This window comes from Trachurus trachurus (assembly GCF_905171665.1).
Source record: "Trachurus trachurus genome assembly, chromosome: 22".
NCBI classification, from domain to species: Eukaryota; Metazoa; Chordata; class Actinopteri; order Carangiformes; family Carangidae; genus Trachurus; species Trachurus trachurus.
The window spans coordinates 22878598-22899084 of NC_139907.1; the positions used below are offsets into that span (position 1 = coordinate 22878598).

The following is a 20487-nucleotide window of genomic DNA, read 5'->3' on the forward strand; positions in this document are numbered from 1 at the left end:
AACAGGAAGCAGATTGTCTGTCCATTGAATAGTTGCAGAACTTAAATGAACAACAAGAGCAAAGACAACAAAGTCAGTCATGCTTGTAATTCATCATCCATGTTGTATTGACCACTGGTAGTCGAGGCTGATCAGACCCAATCAGGGAGTGGCCGGGGGTGTGTGTGTGTGTGTGGGCATTACAGACATAACTGTGTTGGTCGTCTGCTGAAATGTTTCCATCATGTGTCATGGTTGCTGTGGGAAGCATTATGTAACAAATCTTGTTGACATAGCCTTTTTTTTTTGTTTGTTGTCTCTTCTCAGATCTGTGAACCAGAGCAAATTCTTTTTTCCACCTTGAATAGTTTCTGAGACAACATTTGCCTTACACTGATCTTTTTTTTTATCAATATTCAGCAAATGTTTACTCGTGTGATCCAGAAATCCAATTTTCTGTCCCTCTCTCTCCAGATTAAAGAGCTGACTGGGAACATCAGGAGTCAGTTCCCATCCTGCTCCAGCCTGTCGTCCATCCCCACCAGCTCCGACTCTGACGCATCCCACTGCAGCACGCCATCGGATGAGAGACAGTCGGCCACCACGGCCATGAGAGAACACGGCAGGGCCATTAAGAAGCTGCTGCAGTGGGTGCAGAAGCGAACACGCAAGTGAGTGCTGTCTGACATTTTCAGTTCAATCTAAGAAGTCTGACAAATTGCAGCAATCTCTTAGTAATTGCTTTTTGTTTGTTTTATAATGGAATTGAGCCACAGCTATTTTGTGCCGTAGCATCCAAATGACACTTAAAGGGATAGTTCAACATTTTGTCCTAGGAGTAGGTTTGTTACCTTTAATTGTCGGTGCAAGCTATTTTTAGAACGGCGGAGCAGAGCCGTGAGCTGCTCAGAGCTACGCTATGGAGGCTCATGGGATTTCTTGGTTTCCCTCATCAAACTCACCAAATACACAATCCAACAACTCCAAAACTGTTGTTGTGTCCTGCACATTCACCACGCTATGAGATAAGCCTCTGTAGCGTAGCTCTGAGCACCTCGCGGCTCTGCGCCACCGTTCTAAAAATAGCTTGCACCGACAATTAAAGTTAACGAACCTACTCCTAAAACTCTTTTTTCCAAAATGTTGAACTATCCCTTTAACTTGCTGACCTCACACTTACCAAACAACGGTGTGGGATGTGAACTCACCGTACGTCCTGTCATAGGTATGGTGTCGCAGTTCAGGACTTCGGGAAGAGCTGGACAAGTGGTCTGGCCTTCCTGGCTGTCATCAAGTCCATCGACTCCAGCCTGGTAGACATGAGGAAGGCCCTGCTGAGGAACGCCAGGGAGAATCTGGAGGATGCCTTCAGGATAGCTCACTACAGCCTTGGTATCGCACGCCTCTTGGAGCCCGAAGGTAACAAGGAAATAACTCTTTTTAAATATTCACCTTATCTAGTTGCTGTCCACATCAAAGGATAAAACTATTGTAGGGACAACAAATGTTGTTTTCAGTTATTTTCCCCTAAAGTCCTTCAGTTAAAGGGGAGACAAATAACCAAAACTTATTGTTATGTTGGCCTATTTGACAACTTCTCAACAATGGAAAAAGGTAAAAACACAATGTGCAGTTGATATCTGTCTCTGTGCTGATGTAATCCTTCTGTTAATGTCTTCAGATTGGACTTGTGCAATGTTACAAAGTGTTACAGAAATGAGCCATATCCAACCCAGACAGATTACTGTCATGGTTTTGACAGAGGAGGGATGAGCGCTACATGTCATATTGCCAGCATATTAGCCTGATAAAACACAAGCCTGTACAGGTCCTATGATTGTTAGGAGAAAGCTTCCTTAGTGTGGGAGCCTTCATGTAAAACGTCAGTGTGATGATTGTTCTTTATTTGCACAGATGTGACTATCAACCCACCAGATGAACAATCCATCATGACGTACGTGTCACAGTTCTTGGAACACTTCCCTGGCATAGAGGAGGTAAGAGGTCCTTGATGAGCAATTTGTGTCTGACATCAGAATTAGATAAAACATAATGCACTGCCAACTTCTTTTGTTTCTTACGCAGCCGGAGGAGCCATGCCAGGTGATCGAACGAAGCGTCTCTATGGGTAGACTCAACTTCCGCGACATCGACTCCAACCACATGAGGAACGGCGCTCACCGAAGCAGAGTGAAAGAGCGGTCGTACTTGTTTCAGGGGGATTCTGCCAAACCTGCGCCCAAAATCCTGATTTCCTCCGTGTCTGAGGACAGGAGTGCCACGTCACCCCCATTCAGAAAGGCTGCGGCTCGCTCGTGGTCCATTGAGGAGTTCCTTGCGGATTCCTCCCAGGTGCGAGACTCTGGAAGCGCGGTTAAAGACACCAAGGACTCTGTCAGTGAGGTCGTAACCAACTCACCCTCTAACTCCCCACAACTGTCTTACTCTCACTCACCCACTGACTCTTCTGTGCCCGAGTGTGGAAACACTGAGTCAGTAGTTGGCGACTCGGCGATCAGCTCACCGGACTCCTGGGTGGAAAGTGAGTTTGGGGTGACGCCAGAGAGGTTTTGTGAAAGCCGAAGTGACAGTTCTTTGTGTGACAGTGGGACAGCCTGGGATGTGTACCGGGCCACCCCTGTGGAGGTTACTAATCTTGATGAAGGATTTGTCCCATCCTTAGAGGAGGATAGAGCACCTGATGAGCAATTGATTATTAAGGCATATAAGGATGAAGGGATTTACTCACTGGAGACAACACAGGAACAAACTCAGGAGCATTCTGAGGAAAACCGAGAGGAAGCACAGAAAGAGAAAGAGGAGAACCTCGAGAGCAACAAACAGGACATGATACCAGAACAGACACTGGATCAGAGCAATGCTGAAGAAGAAGAGAAGAAACGGATGGATACAAATCTGCTTCTAAAAGAACAAGAGCCTTCCTTTGATAAAGATATCCTGGCTGACTCTGTTGCTAATACTAATCAGGAAACCAATGAAACCAACAAGTCCCTGAGCTCCAACACTGAACCACCATTCCCTGATCATTTTGAAGAACTTAATAATCAAACCAGTGGTGGAGAGAGCATTTTAGAGGAATCAAAGGAAACGGTGGATGCACAGGACCACAACGGACAGAGTAATGGTCAAACTGAAAGTCCGTACGAGAGAAGCAATTCTGAGGAGGTTGCAGTGGAAACTCAGTGTCTGAAAACAGATTCTCCTGTAGAGGAGATAAGAGAGGACCCAGGAGATGAATCACTAACTGTAAATGAAAGGGGTGAAGGTGTTAAAGAAACACACGATGAAACCAATGAAGGAGTTCTAAGAGACTATCCTGATCCCCAAGAAAGCATTAAACCTCCAACCAGCCAAGGGGGAGCACCAAGCATTCCTCTGATCTCTATCTCCAGTGAGCCAGAGGAGCATAATGAAGAGGGAACATATGACCCAGAAAGACAAACTCATGCTGCGGATGAAGAGGTGGACCAGCCAGAGGAAAGTGGATTTAATGGAAATGACAAAAATGTCAATAGCCCACAATATCCAGATGGAAAGAGTTGTGACTCCAGTAACATTAATGACAAAAAACCTGCCGAGATTCCTTCCATTGTAATATCAGAGGATGTTAAAGAAGAGATAACAGACATTGAAAATGGGCATTTAGATGAAACGTATGATCAGGACATCAGAAAGTCTTCAGATACAGACACAAGTGATCCACACACAATGGATAACACCGGAATGATAGATAACAAGGAAATGAGTGAAGCCCAACAGGAACATGAGTCTCTTCACAAATCTCAGACAGATAACCCTGATGAGGATTTAATTGCTCAGACCTCTACAGATGGTGAATTGCAACCTGTCAAACTGGTTGATGGTGAGATAACCGACGCACAGCGGAGCACACTGGATTCAGTCAACTCAGACCATAATGGTAAGATGGGGATTTCATGTCACGGACCAGCTAGTGCAGACATGGACTTCTTTTCGGACTTTGACCGAAGTTCTCCGACAGAAGATCTCGTTGGTGACCCTATTGAACCCATGGATCTGTTCTACCCAGACAAAGAGGAGCCAATGTCAACAGACCCACCTGACACTGAAATGCAGAGTTGGCCTTCTGTTTTGAGCGTATCGGCTCTCCAGCCAGCACCAGCCTCAGAGAGTGGACCAGATGACCAACCATTTGACCTGCTGGGTGAGGACTTCAGGAATGGAATGGATTTGATGCAGGAGAATGACAAGGTGAATTTAAATTTATTCAGCAGTGCCTTGTACAACCTTTGTTAACACTTAACAATAAGGGTCCCTTAATTAACATTAGTAAACTAAAGGTCTGTGTTAATTAATGCTGAGTAATGCATACATAATGATAACTAATTACATTATTCAAATTTTAATTTATTAACTAACTTTGAGTAGTAAACGTTAATTAACTGCTTACTAATAGGCTACATTAATTAATGTGTTTCTTAATCCTAAGTAATACATAATAATGGTTGTTAATATATCTGTAAACAGTTAATTAATGCTTAATAATGTACTAACTAACATTAATTAAGGGATCCTTATTGTAAAGTGTTACCCCTTTCACTGTCCATTTAGATTCATGTTTAACTACACTGATATTTCACTTTATTTTTATTGCAGTTATGTTTAGTTTCTGAACTTTGTTTGGTGAGGTTTCATTGGCCAAGCAAGTGACAGGGAGCTGGTCTGTTGGTTGATATACCATTTTGTAGCAGACTGAAATGGGAATGAGCCTTAAAACCAGCCGTCAGGACTTCTGTAACTTGTCACAAGAAAGCAGTCACCTTACTGGTTTAACCCTATGTTTATCAGAAGATCACGGGACGGGATGATCTGAGCCTCCTCTCCTCTGATTAGCTGACACTGACCTGTTGTTACTAGAGCTGCAGAGAGGAGATTAATTGCAAATTGTGGGACTTTGAATTCATCTGAGTAGTTTGTTTCAGTAAGTGACATCATAGAAAACATTGCCTTCACTCTGACTGCGTGTGTGTGGGTGCATGTGTGCGTGTGTGATGATCTAACTGTTCAAACAGAAACATGAAGCAAAGTGACACTTCACACCTCCACAATATCACACCTAACAACCAGATGACCTGCTGATGTTCATTAACCACATTATTCTGTTCCACTGATGGTTCAGGGTGATAGGCTGGGGTCAGCGGTTAGAGCTGTGTTGTTGTTATAAAACATTTATTTGAAGAACAAGAAGGAGAGAAACAAGAAAGTTGGAGGCAAGTGTGAATACTGGGTGACAACTTCAGGGAACAGGAATAAACTCTTTCGTCTCTGTGTGTATGTGTGTTCAACTAGATTCAGGTCACACAACTGTAATGCGTCAGTGGTATTATAACATTATGCCTTCAATTTGTCTGCCCCATTCTGTTTTTTGTTAATGTGCTATCTCATTAACACCAGCGAAGTTAATCAGATCCAACTAGATGTTTTAGTCTTTTATTGGACTGATGACTCATCAAAGTCAACATAAAAATAAACAGAAGTAGCTCAATAAAGAGTTTAAACTCCACCCGCTTTAATACCCCCACAGTCAAGAGTGTGGTTGTCTGCCTGTGCCTCCTGTGCCAAGAGGAAAGGTTAAGAGTAGCAAAAGGATCCATGGCTTTTAATGAGATAGTTATTGAAAGGGTTTATCCTCATGAATCTGCTCTGAAAATTATGGTAAATGGATTTGGTCTGAAGGTGGTGCCAGGGGAAAAGTTAATCAGAATATTGAGATTTATCCCCAGGGGACCATGAATATTTCATCAACTTCCTGGAACGAGTTTAAGAGATGTGTAATTAACCAGTGGTTGATGAAATGGCCAGTGACCCATACCCATTATAGTTCCAAATCCTGCAAATGGTACAACATCATACAAAGATGCTTCTAACTTTAAATACTTATATTTTCCCATTATAAATCTAAATGGTTTCTCTCTCACTGTTTCCTGCTCGTGTTAGGTGATCACTAAGACCAACCAGGATACAGACAAAGCATCCGAACCCCAGGGACAGTCTTTGTTGCCCGGGGAGAAGACAGGAGGACTCTGGGGTGATGCCGATCCAGCAGATGGCAGTAGTATCAGTGAGGCTGAACAACAGAGCCAGGGCTCTGCCAGGAAAAACACAGAGCCTGTGAGGTAGGTTTTCTATTCTTAGCCAGCTCCCTGGTACACTGAGAAACACGCTTTACCCAGGGGGAAATCAGTGTTATGGCAATGGATGGGACTGCTCTGACCCGGCCTCTCTCCATTTGCTCATATATTTCCTTAAAAGTACTGAACACAATCTTTGTAGGTCCGTGATGGAAATGAAGACAGGCCTTATTAGGGGTTGAAAGACTTCGGCTTAAAGAAAAGGAGGAGGCTTACAGAAATTAATGTTGCAGGATTAATTAATACCAGAGAGCTTGATTCTGTTCATGTTCAACAGTGGAATTAAAATCATAATCCCAAAGACTTATATCAAACCCACTTTTGATGCTTTTGGTGCTTTGTATTTTTCAGCCACTCACATGTTCTGTTACTTCCTCTTCATAAAGTTTTCATTGTCGAGTCTTTTTTCATGTGTGATTTCGAGGAAATGGTAAGACGAAGCTCAAAGACTTTACTTGATGGGGTCATTAAGTCATTTTAACCAAATTTTTCTACAAAAAAAACAAAAAAACCTCCAGGGCCCATGGTCATCAATGTTTCACCATGCTTTCAATTTTCACCACGTTTTTAATTTGTTCCACATAAAAATATATTTCACGAGGCTTTACACCTAATAAAATCAACGAAAAACAAATGTACAGCACATTTTGCTGTCCAAGAAAATGTATTTTTACTATATGGGAGCCAAAATCCTACTAAAATATTGGAGCATGTAACCTCCAGGTGTATCTCCCCCTCCCTCCCCGCTCTCATGGGTTTTGAAGCAGCACAGAGGTTCAGGCCTAAAATGACCAAGAGGTACTGACACATTAATCCTTAAAGTGATTTGTAGTGAGTTCCTGGTGGATGACAAAAGCCATCCTCCAAGCTCAGTATGGACTTGGAGGGACATGGAGCATGAGCCAGTGAATTGTCCCAGTGTAATGAGGTCCAGTGGACCAGACTTACATGGATGTAGAAGATAAAGGCAGTTTTTCCAGTAAGGGTTTAGTAAGTAAACAAATACATAGTAACTCTCACCTCCAGAGTGAGCTGCCTGACTGTGTGAAGCTCTCTGTGGGACAGTTTGACGTGCTCTGGGGGGACATCTGGTGGCCACAGGGGCCCTGAGCAGGTGTCTAGTTTGCTTGCAGTGTGTTCCTGTTTCGCTCTGGTTTCTCCCCAATACATATGTCAAACTGATAAGAAGCAGTTAGTTTCCAGTTATAGTGCTTTGCTTTGCTTTTGCCCCAGTTTATTCCTTTTTACAGCAGCTTCTTTGTTTTATTTTTACTGACACGTAGAAAATCTAAATCCCTCAGGAGGAAGTAATAGGTTCACTTACACATGTCTTGTCTGGTACAGCAGTGTGATGGCTTGTTGTGCACTGTGGACACAAACATCAATCAGTGTCTTTCTGTTGTTTCTCGGATTGTGTTTATTACCAATATGTCAACTGGTATGGAAGTATTGGGATCAAGCTCTGAAAGCTCTGATGAACCCACTTTCCACTACCTGCTCAAACAGCAGATGCACACACACACGCACATACACACACACGCGCGCACACAGCGACCAGCTGGTGAATGCATCGAAGCATTTAGCTGAAGAGACAGTTATTACTCTGAGAAATACCAACCTCAAGGCCACAGTATGTCAAACGTGTCGCTTTCGACTTATGGACTTGTATGGTCAAAGTAGACAAAGAAACATTGAACTCCTGTTGTGGTGAAAGAGACAGGGACGCTTTTTTTTATTTTTTACATTTGGGTTATGATCTGAAGATCCAGTCTAAATATAATGACTTTTCCCTCTGTGTTTCCTGTACTCTGCTGTTGAGATTCCAACTTATGGATTTTGTCCTTTCAGGAGTGACACTGAAAGTCCCAGCAGACCAGATGAAAGTGAGATCGCTCCGGTCCTCCGTCACAGAAAGGGTGCTCACGTCACGGACACGTCTGTGGTTAGTCTGAAACCCTGTTTCTTCTCCATGGAGATCTCACTATCTGTGCATAAATCATCTGTGCTGATGCGGCGCACTGAAGAATGACTGTCTGGTATTTTCTCCACTCACAGGACAAACGGAGAGCTGAGGCTGAGGTGACCAGGAAAGCTCAAGGTGACACTGGAGACTTCTGGTAAGGACATAAAAATACTACCTTGTGTTCTATATGTTATTGACTTGTGCTCTTACATTATTAAAAAAACTGTTTTTATCAGTTCTCAAGTAAAAGAAACCTGTTTTATTTTAATCACAGTTAACTAAACATTTCATTGGTCACTTACTGTAAAAATAATGTCATATCCTCTTTGATCATGTTCGTTTTGAGTTTGACTGACAGAAGCTCAACGTTTGTCAAATAAATTTTAAGCCTCATTATATTTTATTTTATTTTATTTTATTATATTATATTATATTATATTATATTATATTATATTATATTATATTATATTATATTATATTATATTATATTATGTTATATTATATTATATTATATCTGTTCGATTCAGCATATAAAACTCTAATGCACTTTTTCTAGATTGTGGTGTTGGCCACATGGCAAGCACTGTTTAAAAATTAAAGGAAATTAATTGTGGTATAACTTAATTATTCAGAGGCACTAGCTCCTGCTGTGTTGTTAGAATAAAAGATCACACGTTGACTGGCCAAAAGAGAGCATCAAACAGGTGATCAGTCTGCAGTGCACTTTGGGACATTGAAGCCCAGATTTGGACAGCAGAGAGAAATGTTGTCGACCTGATTGAGTCTGTGCTTAAGGTCAAACAACCGAGGACACAGCAGCTGGGGAAACAACTGTATCCTGAATATTAGACTATAAAACTATACACTAAAAATGTTGATGTGTGTTAAAGATGAGAATCAATCCAAAATGTTGGAGGCTGATGGCATCTTATCTTTGTGTCTCCTCTGTGTGTGTGTAGGAGGACTGAGAACTGGGAGCTCTATCTGCTGCTGCTGCTGTGGCTGCTGCTCTACTGCGCGTGGCTGCTGCCACAACTGGACCTGAAGACGCTGCCCAGTCTGCTGCTGAACCTCGACCACTGAACACACACTCTCTCTCACACACATACACACACACACACACACTTATAGACACACGTACAAAAAAGAGAATACACACACATAGCTCAACTGCCACTCATCTCTGATGTATATTTCAAACTACTACAGCTTTTCATGAGGTTTTGCTTTTTAGCTTTTGATGTGTCTTGAAGTGATCAGAGGGGATGAGGAGCAGATGAGGCCACGTTTGAGGGGGAAAAAAAGTCATAATGAAGCCATGAAAGTGAAGTTAGAATTTCAAAAGTGTCACAAGATTAAAGTCATCATTTTACAACATGAAAGTCAGGGTAGACAAATTTCCAGGCTGAAGTTGTAATATTTTGAGAACAAACTCACAAAAGTGATGTAATCAGAAGTGAAAGACTTAGGCTTTTCTTTTTAATCAAATTTAGTTGTTACATTTCATGAAAGTGAAAATAAAAATTGAAGCAAGTTGTAATTTTATGAGGAAAAATAACATTTTAGGATAATGTCATTTTACTTTTACTTTTTTTTTTTTTTTTAATAATCATAATATAACAAGACCACTTGTAATTGCCTGGACTGCCTATTGTTAAATCTTGACTCTTTAACTTCAATGTTATCTGACAAAATCACTCAGCACTTTGCTGATCATTAGTGGAAATATGATCAGTCACTCAGTCAGTCATTAGGACTGTCCCTTTTGTTATGATCTGCCAAAAAACAATGCACAATATTGTGAAAATTCATTTGTAATTTCAGTAAAAATGTTAACAATAATTATGTAACATATTGTTAATCAAAATTACACCTTTTTCGTTTTCAAAGAAACAACTTTATTCTCAAATTACTTTTTATCTGACCTTGTCTTTTGCAAAATTTTCTTAAAGTTCCTCTCATAATTTTACCTGTTTATCAAAATATTACAATTTTATACTTAAAAATTTCCAGTGGCTCTGACAACTCCACTGCAGACCTGCTCCTGTTTTAAAGACACTGTAGAAGTTTTGTACTTTATTGCTGTGCGAAGCAGAACGAGCTGTGGGACGATAAGACTGTACAGGACACTCTGATTTGTAGATAGAGATAAATTCTATGGATGTATGTATGCAAAGTTGCCTGAATCTGAATAGCCATTTAATCCAGATGAAGAGTTTAAAAGTTAAACTGACGATTTAAAAAGTGAAGTTAGTGGAGCTGAAGCAGGAAAATGGAAAAGAGAATATCTTTAATTACATAACTGGTCAAACTTTTAAGAACACCATCATTTTTCCAGCTGTTATTTAAATTTACACATTCAATGTCTCTGTTTCTGAGGAAATAAACAACTGGAGATTTAAAAAGAATGAATCATGAAGTAAATTTATCTCAAATTTAAATAAGAACTGGAAAAAATGGCTCATTTAAACCTTTTGACCAGTGTTGTAAACACTTAGGTTAAGCCATTTGTACAAGAGATCACATGAGTCTGAATGAAGGTGGGAGTGTATTAAAGAAAGAGAATGTCAACTGCCAAAGATAGTTTTGGAAGTGCTCATACAGAAAGTCCACAACTCACCACGTCCAGTAATGTTGTTTTTAACACATAGGAAATCTATTAACTCTTGTACTAAAGCTTCACCCCAGCTCTCTGTTGTATAATAGCTGAGGCAGAATATGTATTTGTAATATTTTATGGGTCATAAGATGTATGAATGGATTTTTAAAAAAAGTTTTATGATCAAGAAGTGTTTTATGTGACTGAGCTATGCTCGAGCTTGTCGATGGAAAGAGAATGCTTTACAATGAAATATCTTTCTATAGGCCTATGTTATTTTTGAACAATGTCTGTAATGAAGGGTTATGACAAAGTGATAGTAAAAACTGTATTTCTCACCTCCACATGTCCTCCATCAACAAGCACAACTCTGCGCCTTCCACACCAGCTGAACACTGGGTGAAGTCTGTTTACTCAAGGCCATTCGCTCATTTATTCATTCGTTCATTTGTTCATGTACAAAGTGGGTCGGCCCTGCAGCACAGCACAGCGCATCATGATCATGTCTCATGTGTGTGATTAGATGTGTTCTTGCACTTTTATCCTTATGAGAACTAGAGCTGTGTCCCAGTTCTACTTGCTGACAGCCTGCAGTGTGTGGACACAGTGTGATAATCATCGCACTGTGCTGTTTGTGTGTGTCGTTCACATCTGGGCTTCATCGTTTTGTACCGACAGGAAACTTGTGAGAGCCACTACCAACTAAACTTTACAGAAAGGTTTCCTTCGGATTTAGGAGTTTTATTTGAAGCGGGGAATTATTTTTTTCCACTATAAGTTGGTTTGAAAAGACAATCCCGTCTAAAGCTCCACCTGCTACCACCACCACCCACCGTTAAATTTCCAACTGTCACGCAGTGGGAAATGGGCTTTTTGAAGCTTCCATCGTCCTTCCTCACATTTAAGGTCCTCTTACTGAAACAAGGATGAGGACTTAACTAACACTTTGAGTTACCACAGAGACGGTCAGTGGTGGAAATGATGAGCAGAGGTTGGGTTAGTCACAAATGCAGCTCACAATTTACTGTGGGCAAGTCAAGTCGAGTTATTGCTAAGGATAAGCAAGTTTACAAGTCGGATCCTTCAAGTCTTATGTTGTGAGATTCAAGTCAGCTTTACTAAAATTGTGGTGTTCATCCTCATTTTCCACTATAAAAACAGCTAAATATGGAAGCCATGAAAAATGTAGTTTACTATTAATGAAATCTGCTGCAGCCTGATGAACCTGACTGATTGATTTGACATTGTGTCTGATCCGTGACTGCAACTGCTCACTGCCAAAACCACTCTCGTTATTATCATTACGACCTTCACCAAGGAGATTATGTCATGATCTAACTGTTAATTCTAACAGGATTGCACAGAAAACGATTTGCACCAAATTTGGGGGAGGGGCCAGGGAAGGTGTGTAGATCTAGTTAAAGGGCCAGCTCCAGGAATGTCTTCTTATGCCTTTATTTATTAAGTATAGGTAGGAACTCCACTGAGTGTCGTATACTAACCATAATACTATGACTATACAGTACATCTAGTCTTCTTTGAGTGCCTTGTCCCAAGTCAAGTCATGAAGCCTAAGTTGAGTCTTTCAGCAAGTCTACAAAGTCCCGTCCTGTGCTAATTAGTGCATGGAAGATCAAGTAGCCTAATACAGTCATATAAAAGTGTCTTCTTTGACATAAAATCTTAATCTTTTGGCTAACTGGTAAACATGGTAGTGAAACAAGTAAGTAGACATTAAAGCCTCAACACTGTGCAGTGACCTACTTTGTTATTTTCCTTAACTGGACATCGGTGAACAAATTAAGTGACAGTCTCATTAGTCTCATTCACTCTTTGAAATGTGTTCACGACAGTGTTTCCTCATTACGGTGACAAAAGAATGTAATAATGGCAGCACTACATTTCACAGCGTGTTAGCTGTCCTGAATTAGTATGTAAATGATTTCCTAAGACACACGCTTACAACAGTCAAGTGGGTTTAGTCTTTTAATGACTTATTTGAACATACTAGATGTTTTTCATTTTTACAGTGTGAACACACACTCCTGCTGGTGTTTAGTATGGAAATGGGACACGGCTCAGTTTTACAGAATAAATCATCAGTCCTCACTTCAGCCAAGGGCTCCTTTTAGATTTTGCATTTGCCTGAAGGGTTGTACAGAAGATCAGTAGAATGACAAATGAAACAACAATGAGATGATGGTAATTCAAAGTGCATATATTTCCTCTTATGATCATTAGATAAAAATGTGTGTTAATGACTATGATTAGACACAGAATAATATAATATTTGCCATGCTGTTTACCCCCCTAATATTTCCAATTTTTACAATATACACAGTAAAGTGAACTCCGTCATTATGTTACAATCAAATCTAGGTTTTTAAATCTTCCAGGCATTTGCAATCAGCAGTATAATTATACTGTAATATGTTCAGGAACACTCTCAGTCCCAGTCCCAGTAGTCATAATAGAGGAATAGTACACCACTTCACAACGTTATTGCAATAACGTCTTTAATCATTCTGTGATTCTGCTAAACAAACTAGAAAGAAATGACCATGTGCTTGACAACTTTATATTTATTTTTTTCAAAGCAGGGGAAACATCACCCACTGAATAATTTTAATTCAGTTTGCAAATAATTTGTTGGCCCACTCACAATATCAAACTGTCAGGTTGGGCAAAATTAGAATGATAAGATTTTCTTACCAAAACTATTAATAGCAAAAACTATTAATTTAAACCGGATTTACCTTTCACATCAACTCAACATGCTGTATGCAGAGACAGTCTTAACGTTCTGCAGCAGAGTCTGGGACAGGACTTGAGGAGAGAGGGAGGAGAGTAGTTTACAGTCTGTAAGAGGACTCTGTCTGTATGTCTGTTTGTGTCTCCAGTGGCCACAGGACCATATCAGCTCCCCCACCCCCACCCCCACCCCCACCCCCACCCCCACACCACCACCACCAACAACAACACCACCGAAAAGACTGACCTAGTAAAAGCATATTAGCTTTTGTATTGGAACCTCAATCATTCCCATTGGTTCAATAGCACCAGTCAAGTGCAATAAATGATGTGCTAAACCCTTTGTCTGTAATGCTGTGTGCTCTGTTTCTACTCCCAAGTTATTCATACGTAAAATGTCATGCAAATTTGATGTTTGTCACATAAGGGTGAGATTTGTAGACTTGTACTTAGATAAAGTACATCGGGGTTACAACAACTGTCTGTCTATAACTGTACCTAGGCTATAAGCTGCGCCAAAATACACAACACTTGCACATGCTCACTATCAAGCCATATGCATGCATACTTTACACACACACACACACACACACAAAATATAGGCCTACCATTATCATCCAGCCAGAATGTTTATTTCAATGGAAAACCACAACACAGAATATATCAATGTATTTCCCAAAACACCTCTAAATGACCAGAGAGAAGAAAGCATGTGTGCTTAATATTAATGTATAATCTATGAGGTTAGATGTCTGAAAGTCCATTTTAAACATATTGCGCTGCCATCTAGTGTTAATAAATGTTACTACAAAACTATCATGTCGTGACAGTTAAAAGTTGTCGTTAATGGCATATTAAAAGCAGTGTTGTGTGTTGTTAAGCAGCAATGTTAGGCTGATTAAAGAACTTACAATCATATCCATAATATTTAAGTTACTTCACATATTTAACTTAATTAGATTATAAATGGTTTGCATGTTGTGGACAGTGAGTATGGAAATGGTTCATTCTTTGGAAACTTGCATGGGGACCCCAGCAACACTGAAGACCATGCTCACATTTCATCTCATTAAAAGAAAGACTTTTAGACCTGATTCATAAACATCTACTCATATAGCCTACAGTATGAGAAATTGCATCCTAATTCAAAAAGTGCCTAAATTAGAGTATTGTAGTCAAAGCAGGTCAGCTGGGCCTTGCTGTCTTGGATGCATGGGTAACGGGAGGAACTTCATAGGTGGCTCCAGGAGCTGATCTGGTGGGTACAACTGCACAGCACAGCACAGCAACTGCCGGAGGCTGGTAGCAGAATCTGGTGCTTTGGTGAGTTTTGTTTTCTTCTCCTACTGAGTTTTTCACCCTGGCTTGAACCTTGTTCACAGACCCGGGCTCAGCAGGATGTGTGGAGATGGAACGGTAGACTGGTGGTCCTGTGGATTTTATAGGTTCTTTTAAAGGCTGGACTCAGGCTCCACTTATGACTGTTTCTCCAGATTCACTCAATTTGTGTTTTACACTGTGACTGGAGGACTCACCTGATCAGCCTACACCACCTCTGCCAACAAGGCAACAAGATCTATATTTGGCCTAGTATCCATTAGCCCCTTATTAACGCCTGCCTCCATCTCCTGCTCTATAACCGTCCTGTTTCATTTGAATGAATGGACAGAGGAAGAGGTCAGCTTTAACCTGTGATGTTGCTGCTTTGTGAATATGACATCAACTGGTCTATATAGGAGCCACATTCATGAGAAATGGCAAGCAACGTGCATGTCATCAGTGTGTCTCCTCTACTAACATGTGCACCACAATAAAAGTAGTCATTTCGTCAATGATCAGCTGCCGATCTTGCACCACCTCAAATCCAGTGTTCCTGTCCAAACAGTAGAATGGGCTCATTATTTGGCAAACAGGCCATTAGCCTAGGCACCTTTTATTCAACTAATGTGCTCTAATTTATTGTTTTAGTGTTAACAATTAACTCATCTAATTATAAACCATAGGGGTAGCTCACCCTAACTCAATTTTTGTGTGTGGCTTTTTTCATCTGTCAAAAATAATTAGACTACTAGACAACAACAATTAAGTTTTGCACACATGGTCTAACAGGTTGTTTATCAGTGTATTCTTTGGGCAGGCAGGAGATTATTAACCCCCCGTTTTTCTACTATGATATCAATGAGCAAAGTAGGCTATTCATGGGGGTGCATGGCATACTTCAAGGCAAATGTCTCCGGTGTTAGTTTTAGCTGTTTGTTTTCGGCTTATATCGACAGATGGGAAGATTAGACATACTGTCTCGTTCAGCATATTTCAGCAGAGACATTTTAATGTGCAGCTTTAATCTGACAACCCTGTCTTCTCGGTCCTCCTTCAGACGAGGCCAGTGACAGTCTCCAGACTTCCTGCACGGTACGTGAGACCCGGGATTCTCGGACACGTAACTACGCTGGCGTGCCACGGTAGCCACCGGCAGTTACGTAGTTTACGTTTTTTTCGGCGTAGCAGAGGCCCAGGTGAAAGGAAGTGGTCCCACCGTGGACGAATAGCCACCAAATTCGGGACAGCAAGGGTGAATGGCAGTGAGGATATTCAACGAATGATTTCAAGTCTATTTTAGCCAAGACGATCAATCGAAAAAAACACACACATCGGGTGAGATTACGCGCCGAGTTGTACGATTTGTTTTCCTGGAATATACTGTTTTTGGATGTTTTTGGCCTTGCTAACAGTTAGCGGAGCTAGCTTTCTAGCATTGGCTGACATGGTGATGGTGCGTGGTGGCAACAGTTACTGTTCACACATTGTGTTGCATTAGACGCCATGAATGAAGTTTTGGTTTAGCTCTTTATATCGCCGAGTCGGGACCGGCCCGGCACAGCTCGGCACGCTGCGGTAGCCTCGCCGTTAGCTGGGTCCGGACAGGCGCGATGCCTTGGGTTTAACACTAACGTTAGCTAACCATGCTAGGTGTATGTACCCTGTTGAACGCTGGAGGAGGTTTTCCATTGCAGTTTCGAGACTATTTCCCCAGTCGATAACGATGTGTACGAAGCCAATAGCCTATCAAATACATTACTTACTGAATTTGTTTCAAGTCTTTCTTCACACCATAATACCAGCTAAGCTAACGCACCCCAAATAATATGATTTGTCATTAACTGGTTTGTTACTGTTAGCCAACGTCACGACTCACACTTTTCCATCAGTTATTAGGCCCGTGTCTATGAAAGGCTTAACAGTTTGAGTTACTTTAAAGAAGGTATGTCTAATTCTAGTCCACAAAACCAAAACAAGACGGTTAAGTGTCTGTCTAGTATCTGTAAACGTGTGGCACAGTTTGAGCTGCTTAGTTGCTAACTAGCCCGCTAATGTTAGTCAGCATGGTCCCTGCTAGAGACTTGAGCTGAATGATCCAGTGTCCTGCTGCCCAGCTATTAATTACCACAGACGAGTCTATGCTTGTATTTAAGTGGATTGTAATGATTATACTGCTATTATACTGGCACCGTGTCCACGCAGGTTATGATTGCAACTGGCTATGATGAATTGAAAATGTATTATTGTGGCTGATGATCTGAACATTGTGTTCAGCTGCCTCACTTGATGCAGCTGTCAGAGACATTTCCTCGTCTTCATTGACAGAAAGCCTTGAGACAATGGCAGATAGTGGGGGTCTGTTTTGTTGTGAGCACCCCCCCCCCCCCCCAGGTGTGAAAAAACTGGGCATTTAAGGCCAATGTTGGGGGTCAAAGTTCTTGCAGCCTCTGCCAGACCAGCACTTGTTTGTTATATAATGTTGTCCTGTCTGTTGGAGAGTAAACCTGCAGAGAACATGGGCAGATACAGTGTGCATTGTTGTGGTCAGAGCTGACAGGGAAAAGTGTGTATCAAGTTATTGAGTCTCATGCTATCTGCATATGGTGGAAGAACAGATGTTACTATACTAGGTTCAGGTGACAGAGATTGATTGGCTTATTGTTTGCAACTTCTGTTTAAGTTGAGTTAATTCTCTATGTTTGGTTGATTCCCCTGTTGCTTCATATGGAAACAGTGATGTTTCACGGCATGTCACTTGTGTTCCCTTGACTGATAGCACTTATGTTACCATCATATGAATGCGGTGCGCCTAGTCTGTTTTATTGTCAAATGCCTAAATCTAATGATGCACTGGCTGAACTGGTGATATAACACTGTCTGATTGTTACTGGCAGTCTTTGGCATACAGCTGCTCTGGTAGTGGTGCGCCAAATGCAAGAATATCCAGCTGCAGCTGCAGCTCAAATATGAAGGAAGATGAGCTGCCAGCGTGTGGCCGGGGTTTGGGCTGCTATGCTATCAGCCGCAGTCTGAAGGTGTGATTTCTAGGGTCTGCAATGCTGCAGCTGGACCATTCCAGTTAGATGCACAATATGCAAACGTTTCCATCGATGTGCACAATTTATTAAATGAAAGTAGGATATTGTTAAGGGGAGTGTTAATGGATAAACTTCCTCTAGTGCACGCTAAGTGCTTGCCATACAGGGAGATTATGTAGCAGGAGCCCTGCTGGTTTAGATACCAGAGAAATACAGTAGTCATCAAATGAGTGAGAGTGAAAGTAGCTGTCCTCCAGTGGTTCACTGGTTCCGTTAACTGATTTCACAGGTGCAGGGTCACAGGGTAACACCACTGTGTACTTGAGAACATAATATTTAAACAGGGTGCACATTAATGCTGCCTGCTAAACTAAATACTGAAACTGTTTCCTTTTTGCAGCTGAGCTGTCTGTGTTGTCATGGTCTTTTCAAGGGGAGACAGTGGGGGACAAAAGCAGTTATTGTGACATGAAATTAAATGTGTTGTGTAATTCATGTTTTGACTGAATGCACCGACTGACTGAGCTGTCTGGACTGCCAACATGTAATGTGCTTTTTTTTTGTATCGGCTGATCAATCATCTGTCGGCTTTTTCTTCATCCAAACTGTCATTATTATTATTATATCGACCTTTAAAAAGTCCATTATCAGTTGACCTCTAACTCCAGACTACTCACTGTTTGTACAAAAAGCCAAAAAGGTTTGAAACCACTGGTTTCATCTTTGTATTCTAAAAGCTTATCATTATAATCCATCCTTCAATTTAAAGGTAACTGAATGAAAAAGTTTGGTGCACTAAAGAGTGAATCTGACTACTCTTCTACACCAAATGAAGCAAGTCAAAGCAAGATTTGTAAATACAGAGATTGATTCTTCATACACTACAGACACACAGCTGCAGGGACCAACGTCATCACACACACAGTGCTGTGGGTCGGCCTCTCCATGCCAGACGCTTCAGTTGGTGACGGAGTGTTTTTAAAACTTATTGTGAGGCTGCTGCAGCTCGAACGTTGGTGTGGTTGATAAACCGTCACAGCTCGGAAAAAAGGCAAAAAGATGAGCAGGTTAATGTGGATGTTCTGTTTACATCACCGCTGATAAATACCTATAACGCCAGTGAATGCATCTAGATCCCTTTCACATTGAGTACAGAAGCTGGATGTTAGCACGTCTGAGGTCCCGTTGGACATAGATGTGTTGGTGGGTGTGTTATTGTTTTAATGTTTGAATGCAGGTATTATTTACATGGTTAAATGATTTCAGGTTGAACAATTTTAGTTTGTTTAAACGACACAGTGATAATCCTGATAACCATGATCAGTTTGGTCACTATGATTGTGATACTACATTTCTATATCTTTTAATACCTGGATATAAACGGAACATGCTAATTTTCACCTGTGCAACCAGAAACGCTGTAGCTGCACTGCACTTGGGGATGAAAGTGAGCTGTGATCTGTAAGATTTAAAAACACACCATCACTTCTATGGAGGTTCAAACTGTTTTAGACCCAGATCCATTTGACCAGTCTGCGTGTAGGAAAGCAGTTTTCCCTACCCTGTGTCTGTGTGTGCTCTCCATAAGTGGATGTGATGCCATCACTCCTTCCAGTTGCATGTCCTCACTCTGAACAGGAAGACAAAGTTGACTGGCAGGGAAACCAGTGTTTCCGCTAGGATTTTTTGAAGTAGTGGCGGTAACCCCCCCTTGACAGTAGCAATCCTTCCCTGCCCTATAATAACGTTATGTTTATTGATAATCAGAGCGGGTTATTATTTATGGTCCTTTTCCACGAGCACTCAAGCGTGACATCCGACAAGAATCAAACCCACTAAGTTTAAAAACACAGCAGCAGAGGCCACTGATCTTAGCCTATACTGAGACTGTTGTTATTCTTTCACCTGAGCGAGGTGTAGACGAGTGAGGCGACGTGGCTGTAGTCACCGTGATATGACGACCCCGCCCCCCAGCAGGAACTGTGAAGGACTCGGCTGTGATGAAAAAGGCCCTAAACCGAGTCGAGTAGAGCTGTAACTGTGTAGTGGAAAGGCCATGCAATGTAATGGTAACTGGCAGCGGAAACCCTGCTTTACATTGTTTTAGCATCTAAAAGAAAAGGAGTTATCTTTAGCGAAGAAGTCTACCTTTTCTCCGGTAAGTCGCTGCCCTATTTTCCACTCTTGGGTGCTTGTTGTGATGTCACTTTCAAGGCCACGCCCTCGCGAGTAATTAACGTCGTATTAACCCCCCCCCCCAAAAAAAAGCAAGATAGTTATCTGTAGTTTACCTTTGTGACAATAAAAAAAATAATAATAATAATTTGAAGTAGCGGCCCACGCCCCCTAAATGAATGTAGAGGAAACACTGGGGGAAACAGGGCCCAGTTGAGTTCTATCGAGTGCTTATCACTTCTAATTTGGGATGAAAATGGTTCGTGAGGTTTCAGGTCCATGGGACCACAGACAGCCTCCATGATGTGTCCCCAGCAGGCACTGACCCACATTGAACAGAAGGACAAAGCGAACGGTAGAAAAGGAACCGAGAGAAATGTCGCCCTGCATATGAGATGTAGGCTACTGAAAGTAGAGGACTAATCTGTTTCTGGTTAGAAACACCTCTTAATATCAGAGAGCTGTTGACCC

The 20487-nt window shown here is 41.3% G+C and overlaps 2 protein-coding genes across 2 annotated transcripts in view; both read left to right on the forward strand.

Annotated features, from left to right (window-relative positions):
• clmna (calmin a) overlaps nucleotides 1-11268 on the forward strand; it is a 51050-nt gene extending 39782 nt beyond the window's left edge. The window contains exons 6-13 of the mRNA XM_083998249.1: nucleotides 454-650; nucleotides 1205-1398; nucleotides 1894-1976; nucleotides 2065-4230; nucleotides 5977-6155; nucleotides 8019-8112; nucleotides 8226-8287; nucleotides 9093-11268. Coding sequence (XP_083854375.1) covers nucleotides 454-650; nucleotides 1205-1398; nucleotides 1894-1976; nucleotides 2065-4230; nucleotides 5977-6155; nucleotides 8019-8112; nucleotides 8226-8287; nucleotides 9093-9216 — 3099 coding nt within the window. The 3' untranslated portion in view covers nucleotides 9217-11268. The remainder of the gene's footprint in view (nucleotides 1-453; nucleotides 651-1204; nucleotides 1399-1893; nucleotides 1977-2064; nucleotides 4231-5976; nucleotides 6156-8018; nucleotides 8113-8225; nucleotides 8288-9092) is intronic.
• A 4747-nt stretch (nucleotides 11269-16015) lies between these two features.
• dicer1 (dicer 1, ribonuclease type III) overlaps nucleotides 16016-20487 on the forward strand; it is a 28644-nt gene continuing 24172 nt past the window's right edge. The window contains exon 1 of the mRNA XM_083997895.1: nucleotides 16016-16138. The gene's annotated coding sequence lies outside the window, so the exon portion shown is untranslated. The remainder of the gene's footprint in view (nucleotides 16139-20487) is intronic.